This window comes from Canis lupus, chromosome 13 (genome assembly GCF_011100685.1).
Source record: "Canis lupus familiaris isolate Mischka breed German Shepherd chromosome 13, alternate assembly UU_Cfam_GSD_1.0, whole genome shotgun sequence".
NCBI classification, from domain to species: Eukaryota; Metazoa; Chordata; class Mammalia; order Carnivora; family Canidae; genus Canis; species Canis lupus.
This window is the reverse complement of record NC_049234.1, coordinates 60,235,254-60,245,518: the sequence shown is the minus strand read 5'-3', so window position 1 is coordinate 60,245,518 and position 10,265 is coordinate 60,235,254. Positions and strand designations below refer to the sequence as shown.

Genomic DNA, 10,265 nt, shown 5'->3' with positions numbered 1-10,265 from the left:
TTTTTAATTGCTGAGTGTCTAATTTCTGGGTCTCCACAGGTTCTTCTACATTGGTCTCCTGAAGGTTCTTCCATAGGAACTGCAGCTGTGTCTGCTCTGAGAGCCTGGACTGAGGTTGCAACTTGCTTCCTATGGAGAATCCTCCCTGATCTCAACAGCCTCTTCGAAGATTCTGAGAATCACCAATTCCTGTGGTCTGTTCCCAATTGGGGAACTTCAGATACTTCATTTTGTGAATTTGTTTGGTGCAATTTCCCAAACTGGCACCTAAGGGAGACTTTCTGGGCTGAATCTCCACTATGCTCTCTAGACCCCATATCCCTTCTGTGTATTGTCCATATATGTGCCTGTTAGCTTGGGCTCTTTGACGAATGCTTCCTTGGAACATTTGCTTCTCAGCCAGCTTTGTCTTAGAAGTAGTTATCTATCTCCCCATGTGCAGCAAGACCTTTTTGCCTGCAGATCCTACCAGCAAGTGCCAAGTTGTATGCTGTGCTCCCAAACTCAAGCTTGGTTCCAGTGCCCTGGGCCTTATTCTGAAGAAGAGTTCTGACATGTGATAGACCCCCTGAAATAGCTATAATAATTTGGGTGACAGTATTTTTCCTTCACAGGTGAATCTGCAACTGGAATAGCACCTCAAGCATGTAACTTCTCTCTTCCCTAGCCCCAGCAAAGGACTGGCCTAATACAACAGCAAACTCCTGGGAGTGAGATAGATATAGATATAGATATAGACATAGATATAAATAGATATAGATATAATGATTTTTAGAGATGTTTTGATAGGTTTATTATAATATGTATTATAAATTATTTCAGAGAATGAAACTTTTTTTTTGTATGTTCCTTAGAAATATGTTTAGAAGTAGTTAATCTTGAATACCTACGGGTATTGAGAACTACTTCCGACTTTCTAGAATACTCTAGACAACAAGGAAGTGAAGCCAATCACTTCAAATAAATCTATTTGATTTATTATTTTGATTAATAAGTTAATGTGATACATACTTTTGATTATAGGGTTTATTTTTGAAAAAAAAAGAAGTGTCTCTCTGAACTAGTCTTTAATCTGGGTAATAGATTGACTTCACTAATTGCCTTCACTAGCAGGATAGGATAATTTCTATTTTCTCTAGTTTTCCATAGTGAAAATAAGTTTCTGTAACTGAACTTTTTTTTTTTCTAAGATTTCATTTATTTGTTCATGAGAGTCACACAAGGACAGGCAGAGACATAGTTAGAGGAAGAAGTAGGCTGTCCACAGGGAGTCCGATGCGGGACTCAATCCCAGGACCCCTGGTTATGACCTGAACCAAAGGAAGACAACCACTGAGCCACCCAGGTGCCCCTTTAACTGGACTTCATTCAAAAAATTTGAGTAAGCTCAACTATGCCCCAGGTATTTTTTCAGGCACTGGAAATAGAGGGGAGGAACAAAGAGAATTTATATTTTCCTCTACTTTCTTATGGATTGTTGTTTCTGATCCAAATGTCAACATCCTGTTATCTCTCTCTCTCTCTCTCTCACTAACTCATGCTTTGCACTATATGGTAGCACTCCTACTAGAATTCCAGTTTCAGAAGGACCTGATAGCCTTTAAAATCATTAAAACAACTGCTGCCAAATTAATGTTCCTAAAATAATGCTTTTATCATTATTTTTCTTATTCAACAATCACCCATATAACATTCAAACAAAAGAATGTAGAATAATCACATTCTATTTTTCTCCTACCAAAACAATACTATAAGAATCTTGATAGCAAAAAAAAAAAAAAAAAAGGAATCTTGATAGCAAATACCTGGAAATGATGAGATTGCTCCCATATTCATGGCCCTTCACTAATTAATTCAAAGACTGTTTCCCCAAGAAGCCAATATGTGTCTTGAAAAATCATTGCACATCATGGCATTTGAAGCAAGTACTAGCACTTGGTCAGAGACCATGCCTATCATAAACCTGCCATTATGGATAAAAAAAAAAGAGCAACAAAAACTTCCAAGGGAAAAACATTTTAATCAAGGCCCTTCCTTTAGTGAAATACTTGAACTTTAGAAAACTAAGCAAATAGGGGATGCCTGGGTGGCTCAGTGGGTTAAGCATCTGCCTTCCTGTCAGGTCATGATCTCTGGGTCCTGGGAATGGAGCCTTGTGTCAGGCTTCCTGCTCAGTGGGGAATCTGCTCCCTCTCCCTCTGCCTCTGCTGTTCCCCCTGCTTGTTCTCTCTCTCTCTCAAATAAATAAATAAAATCTTAAAAAAAAAAAAAGAAGAAGAAGAAGAAGAGAACCAAGCAAATAAGATTTTAGTTTCTTATCTGTAAAATAATGTAATTGGTTTATGTTCCAAAACGCTATCGCTATCCTTCCTCCTGCTTTCCTAATCAAACTGTCTTCATCAGTGCCTGAATGTTATTGTGCTTCCTGTGCGGTTGCTTGTGCTCACAGCAGGTCTTTTTTCCTTCCAACCTCATTCCCACAAATACCCAGAATGCTTTATTACCACTTCCCTAGATTAAAAGCCCAATTCGAATTTCACTTCAATGAAGAGTTCTCTTACCATCCTCTCACAAAGAACCTTCTCCTTCCATCTAGGTCTTCTTGTATTTGTCCCCTGGATAGTTAACCTGACAGTCACTAACTGAAGTGTAATTATCTTAAAGCACCCCTATTTCTTTGGAGCTACCTACCAATCAACAAATTAAGCTATGTTCATTGAAGATAAGGATTGACTTTTACCTTTTAGTACTTCCACAATGCTTGGTGCAAGCTTTGTAGATACTTGGCTCCATGTTCTGAATGATGACATTTAGAGTCACTTGTACTCAACTAAGAAAGTTTATTTGCAAACCTCTCTTTTGCAAATTCACAATCTATTTCAATACACAATACATAACACCTCCTACTGACCCCTCAGCTCAGAGGGTGGATGCCTTCTCAGGGAACTTGTGTGCCCCATCTCACCCCTGGACTGTTCACAGACTCCCTTGCAAAATGTTGGAGGCCACGTTCAGAATTTTCGCCCTGAGGAAAGGCGGCAAAAGCTCCACAAAGTCCCCTCATCAATACTGACACTTGCATCTGAGGTTCTGGCAAAGGGTGGGGTTTCTCAAAATCATTAACCTGATTTGCAGAGGGCTGCTACACAGTGACACACACAATAGTGATCAGATGAATTTTGGCTACGTAATTCATTGTTGGCTGCAGTGAGAAGCACTGTGCCTTCAGGCCTCACTTACTCTGAAGGGGGACAATTAGCATAAAAATGTAACCGGGTCATGCAGAGTTTGTGCTGCTTCCATAACCAATACAGCCAAACATTTTCTCTGGAAACTATAGGGAGAACACTATTTCTAGCTTGGGCTGTGGGATATCTTTACAAGTCACTTTTGTTTCAAAGCCATTTGAATCAATAGAATTTTATTTCAAACTGTTCTTCTGGATTAAAACGTGACCATTTATAGCATGTGGCACTTTAAAAAAAAGGGGGGGGGCTTTAAGAGTAGAACTGAGATATCCCTGAGGAAGAAGAAATTCAGAAATTCCATTTAAAGAATGCAGTATTAGCTCTGTCTTAGAGTTTACAGTCTGAAGGTCTGCCTTACAGATTTCAGACTTGCTTAACTAGGCCCTACAATCATAAAGCCAACTCTTTGCAATAAATCTCTTGATATGTACGTATATATGCATCTGCATGTATGTATATACACACATATGTGTATAACACACATATGTACATGTATGTATGTATGTAGTGTGTGTGTATACATATATATCCCCATTGGTTCTGATTTATATGACAAAAATCAAATATCAAAACTCATTAAAAGAATCAGATACGTGAACAATCTATTGAATGACAACACTATTAGGTCTTCCTTCCTTGTTATTTCTTGAAAGCAAAGAACTGAAGTCCACCTGATGTTGAAAGAATTTTCTTCCCAGTAATCACAATAATACTTTGTCTCAATTTCTAAGAAGGATAAAAGATCTCTATGTTGAAAATTATAATACATTGATGAAAAAAATCAAGACACAAATAAATGGAAAGGTTTATCATGTTCCTGGATTTGAAGAATTAATATTGTTAAAATGTCATTACTACCAAAAGCTATCTATATATTTAAAATCCCTATTAAGATTCCAATGGTAAATTTTACAGAAGTAGAAAAAAACACAAGATTTATACAGAATGACAAAAAAGATCCCAAACAGCCAAAGCAACCCTGACAAAGAACAAAGCAGGAGATATCACTCTTCTTGATTTCACTCTATGCTATAAAGCTAAAGTTATCACAACAGGATGATACTGACATACAAACAAACAAATAGACCAATGGACAGAATTGAAGTCCAAAACTAAAACCGAGCATATGTCTCAACTAATATTTGACAAAGGAGCCAAGTATATTCAATGGAGAAAAGACAGTCTTTTCAATAAGTGGTGCTGGGATAGTTAGTCACATGTAAGAGAATGAAACTAGACCCATATTTTATACCACTAACAAAATTAACTTGAAATGAATTAAATATTAAATGTAATATCTAAAATCATGAAACGCTTAGGAGAAAACATAGAAACAAAGCTCCTTGACATGGGTCTTGGTAATGATCTTTTGGTGATGACACTTAAAGCATAAGCAACAAAATAAAAATAAATAAGTAGAAATACACCAAACTGAAAAGCTTTTGCACAACAAAATAAATCACCAATAAAGTGAACAACCTACAGAATGTGAAAAAATATGTGCAAATCATATATCTGATAAAAGATTAATATCCTAAACTTATAAAGAAATTTAAAAAATCATACCACTCAACAGCAGAACAACAACAAACAAATAATCCAAATAACAAATAGGGAAAGAACCTGAATAGACATTTCTCCTAAAAGATATACAAAAGACCAATAGGTACATGAAAATATACTCCACATCACTAGTCATTAAGGAAGTAGAAATTAAAACAAGAATGATATATCACTTCATGTCTGTTAGCATGGCCATCATCAAAAGTATCCTAAGAAGTCTCATCAAAGGCAAATCTTTTCCCTTTCTTCTTTTTCCCCACTTTCTTCTCTTTCCTTTTTTTTCCCTAATGTATCTATATGAGAATACAGATCTTAGCTGGACCCACTGTTCAGTTTTACATTTTATGTAATCAAACCAACATGCTATATACTTTAAACTTACACAGGGATTTATGTCAATTATTGCTTAATAAAACTGGAAGAAGATAAAATGAGAAAACTAAACTTTAAATTAGGATTCAATCTAAGTTTGTTTTACTCCAAAATGTCATTCTTAACAATTCTGACAATATAGAGAATTATATATAAATTATCTCCTTCAGATATTAGATATTAATTAACTCTCAAAATACTATCATAAACATATTCAAGTAAAGATGCCCCAGTGGACAGTGTAAACGTTCCAAGCTCTATCCATTTTCAGAGACCTAATGTTGCACAGACATTGCCTGTAAGCCTGTGAAAGGTTAGATCTGTGAATGCCTTTCTCTTATAAGCTATGGTATAATTGATATTTTTTAATCATTTTTAAAAAGACAGCATAGTTCAAGTTCATCTAAATTAATGTACCTTTTGATTGTTGATTTAAAAGCTCACTAATTGAAAGGAATGGTTCTGGTACAATGCATAGAGTCCAAATACATGACTAACAAGATAGTTTTTTATAATGCAGCCTATTCATAAGATGAGGACTGACTGTACTCTGTCCTGTTCTCTCCTAATCAGGGAGGAAGAGAACAAGCTGTAATAAATCTTATTGAGAAACTTCTCATGCAAATTTGAATGGGGGAGGAAAAGGAAGAGAAAGGACAAAATATTTTCTTTCAAATTGTATCCTTCATATCTCCTCTTCCTCCAGTCCTATTAATAGGAGTACCAAAATTCTTGAGCATAATGAAAGTATTTGTACAGAAAGTAAAATTCTTGTGGCTCTTCCTATAGATTGTAAAGTAGTTTGGACAGTGTCCCCAGATTATGCATTTTATATAAACAGCAAAGATAATTTAAATTTCTTTTTTTTTTAAGATTTTATTTATTTATTCATGAGAGATAGAGAGAGAGAGGCAGAGACAAGGGCAGAGGAGAAGCAGGCTCCCCGCAAGGAGCCCCATATGGGACTCAATCCCGGACCCGAGATCACACCCTGAGCCCAGGATCACACCCTGAGCCCAAGGCAGACACTCAACTGCTGAGCCACCCAGGTGTCCCAACACCAATGGTAATTCAATACTTATATTACCGACTGCTATTTCCAAATAATGCAGATGAGCTAGTCTTGTTTTCCAAGTAACTACCAGATGCATAGATGCTAGAAAGGTACATCAGATGATAGATGATGACGATGATGATGATAGGTAGATGATAGATAGATAGATGATAGATAGATGATGATAATAATAGATAGATAAATAGATGATAGATAGATAGATAGATAGATAGATAGATAGATAGATAGATAATAAATAGATACAACTGTCAAGGCACTCTTTTGTACTGACTGGATTCATATTTGGAAATGCAAAAAATTAACTAGATAAAATTTAAAACTGATCATTTAATATAATTTGAAAGGAAGAAGTTTAATGAATTACACAGCTCTACCTTGGGCCGTTAGCCAAATGTGCACTATATTTCAAAATAATAGAAATTAGTAACTTTTCCAACACAGTTTGCTCAATGTGTGACCTATTCTTTAGCTTAAACAATTGGTGCAAATTCCATTTCATTAACATTTTTGCTTATTTCCTGTGTATTATTCCTTCCATTGGATAAAAGCTAAATTTCTAAATAGATTGATATGTGTGAAAACTACTCTTGCATTTTTTTTTTTTGCCTGAATTGTTCTTATTGACATGTTTTGAGGTCTTATGCTTGAAGCACACTGGGCTTCTGCAACAAAGCCAGAAGAAGAACACAAGGAAAGTAAACCAGAAAAAGGCAGGAATACATAACAAAGTCAATAGATATATGGTAAAAGTCAATGCAGTCTACCGGTGAAGGCATAACGTTCAGTGTTACAGAGGTTCCATGGCAATATGTGAATTTTCAATTGTCAACAGTTTTACATTTTGTGAAGTATAACATTCACTCAGAAGAGTTGTACAAATCGTATGTATTCAGATAGATATGCCAAGAACAATCGTAGCATACCAGAGCCTTCCCCTCCATTGTACTCCTTTTCAGTTAATATTCTCCATAATGAAAACCAAAATCCAGATTTCCAGCATTATAGGTTAGTTTTGCTTCTTTTTGAAATTTAAGTTATTGGAATTGTGCAGGTGAATTCTTTGATTTTTTGACTTTTTTCTTTCAACATTATAAATGAGTGATTTATCACACTGCTTGTACTATCAGGACTTTCTTTCATTTTCATTATATATATTTTTATTGTGAAAATATACTAATATTTATTTGCTTTTGATGGGCATAGAAAGGGTTTCCAGTTTGTTTTTTATGCATACTACTGCTATGAACATTCTTGTTCATGTATTTGGTATACATATCTTTGGTGCATTTTTCTTGAGTTCAACCTAAGGATTAAACTACCAGATATGATATGCAAAGGTTTAAGACATACTACAAAAGAGTTATAAGTCTATCTACCAATTCATAGGCTTATCTGTTTTGTTATTTATAAAATAATTTCATTCAGACAGAATGTAGGCCACCCATGGCTATGGTCTATAGAAAAGTAAAAAAAAAAAATAAATAAATAAAAATAAAAATAAATAAATAAATAAATAAATAAATAAATATAAAAAAAATAAAAGAAGGATAATGTTATTACCCCCCCCAAAAAAAAGAAAAAAAAGAAAAGTCTATAGAAGTTCAGATGAATAAATTTTCAGCTTTGAAATACTATGAAAGAAAATAGCTAAGACATGTAAACACAGATTCACATGATCACGCACATAACAATTTATAACTTTGTTTTTATTTGCCAAAGATATGTGGAAATAATCATTTCCTTGATTAACCTGATAGAGAATATATTGAAAGTACTTGGGGCCTGAAGTAACTTTCTTAGCTAACACTTGCACAGTGAAAATATGACTTATATTTCAAGGAAAATTTAGAGACTGCATACAGAAGAGAAAAACAACATATATACTAAACAGACCTATACCCACCTCACCCACGGTGAATTTATGGCACTCTTCTCACCTTCTATGTCTTTCTTTTTTAACAGTAGTTTGTAATTTGTCTCAGAGCTTTGAGTTAGAAGAAAGTCTGAAGATGTAAGAAATATCATCTTCAAAGCAAATAATTCTTCTTCAGAGAAATCTAATAATAGATTTTTTAAATTGTCACCATCTGTTATATACCCTGCCATCTGTCTCTAATGACTGGCTGCAGACTGTATCCAACATTCTCCCACTTTGTTATTTTTGTTACTATTATTTGCAATTTCTCAAATTGATATCTTGGACCCAAGATGTCTGTGTCACTTTTAATTGATAATTAGTACAATGGGCTCACAAGAATAACAACAAAAACCAACAGTTTGAGGAATTTCATATAGTTCTTACACTTTATGCCTCAGGTCTATGTGAACTCTTTTGCTAGATAGTCCTGGAAGACCTATTTGACCCTCTATTTTATTCCAATAGAATTTATTAGCCATACCTTTTTCTTCAGATACTTTTCTTCATAAAATCTATTTTTTAACCGTGCAAATAGAATTATATTATATGGGTTCAAAAAGTATCCTTCCAAGGATTTAGTAATACTAGGAACCAAGAAATATTTGAACTGCCGAACTCCTCCCAAATGTGTGATTCCCAGAACAATAGTACCTCTTATACTTTCCAGCTAAGCACCAGGAAATACCCTCTCAGGCTGGCCTGTGCCATGTTAGGGCTGGCCAAAATCCCAAAATGATAAAAAATTAGCTGCTACGATAGGTGAGTGAACTGATGAGTATTGCCCAGTGATAGGATACTTCCGAGATTTCCTAAACGTGAAAGGAGCTTGGTTATTTTAATTTGGAGTTGCTATTTTCTCCTTTACACACTCTGTTCCTGGAAAGGTGAAGTGTCTAACAAGTAAATTTGAGAGAATGGCTGGCATATTTGCTCATTACTGCTCTCTTCTCCTGCAAGTGAGCCTGCCCTCTTTTAAGAGATAAATTCTAATTCTGTGGTTTAGTAATTCTCTCTGGCTAAGACCCAAAGTTATATTTTCCAGTTTGGCCTCTGTCAATACTAAAGGCGATATTTTATATTCATCTTTAATAATTTGTTTTATATCTTAATATTGTACAGAAGTTGGGCCAAGAATAGTAGTCTTAGTTGGTCTGTAAAGGACCCAGTTATGCTTGGACTGAGAACATTGAAAAATGAAATAACAAAATTTTAGATAAAACACACATGAGGAGGCTTTTGGAATGAAAAGGGCATTTGTTTGTATTCCTAAATCTCTGATATAAAGGGAGAAATTTTTGACTTTTGTGATTTATTATCAACTCTCCATCTGGCTCTGTGCCTGAGGGGTGGTATGCAGATCTTCATAAAGAATCTGCCTGGCATGACCCCTGCAGGTGGAGTCCAGTGACACCATCAAAAATGTGAAGGCCAAGATCCAGGATAAAGAGAGCATCCCCCCTGACCAGCAGAGGCTCATCATTGCAGGTAAGCAGCTGGAAGATGGCTAAGCTTTCTGATGAAAACATCCTTTAAGAGTCAACTCTCCACCTGATTCTCTGTCTGAGAGGTAGTTGTTAATTCTTCAGTCTTGAATTCTTAGTGCCCAATGATGGCATTGCTCTGCACTCTAGCCATTTGCCCCAATTTAAGCTTAGAAATTACCAGTTTCAGTAATAACTAAATCACTAGTTGTTTCAATAACTGTTCAAAATGTAAGTTTTGTTGCATGGTAGAAAAAAAGGGGGGGGAGGGAGAGCAATTTTGACCCTTGCAGCCTTGGTAATAAGCTTTGTAGCAATCATATGGTAGAGTGGCCTTAGCAATAACTGTAGCTTATGTATGATTTAACTTTGAGTGGTTCTTTTCAAACAAGTCTTGGGCAAAGGTGGTATAGCCATGAAAATGGCCTTGATAAGAGCCAGAAGGCCCAAGCCAAAGGTAGCTAAATGAGAACACATGCAGGTCTGAGAGACAGAGTTTGCAGATGCCAGCAGAACTTTCTAACTTTGTCTTAGTAGAGTCAAAGACTCAGTTATAGGGCCAGATACACAAGAACACCAAAGATAGGGCCTTAATAAAGTATGTCCTG

General features: G+C 35.5%; 1 protein-coding gene across 2 annotated transcripts in view; it reads left to right on the top strand.

The window, feature by feature from the left end:
* The first annotated feature begins 6,227 nt into the window (after positions 1-6,227).
* LOC119874467 (UDP-glucuronosyltransferase 2A1) overlaps positions 6,228-10,265 on the top strand; it is an 84,772-nt gene continuing 80,734 nt past the window's right edge. Inside the window, exons 1-2 of one of the 2 annotated variants that reach the window (XM_038556238.1) lie at positions 6,228-6,249; positions 9,571-9,661. In XM_038556238.1, the coding sequence (XP_038412166.1) occupies positions 6,247-6,249; positions 9,571-9,661 (94 nt within the window). In that variant the 5' untranslated portion in view covers positions 6,228-6,246. Of the gene's footprint in view, positions 6,250-9,031; positions 9,662-10,265 lie in introns of those variants that run through there. The other variant, XM_038556236.1, reaches the window with a different exon arrangement.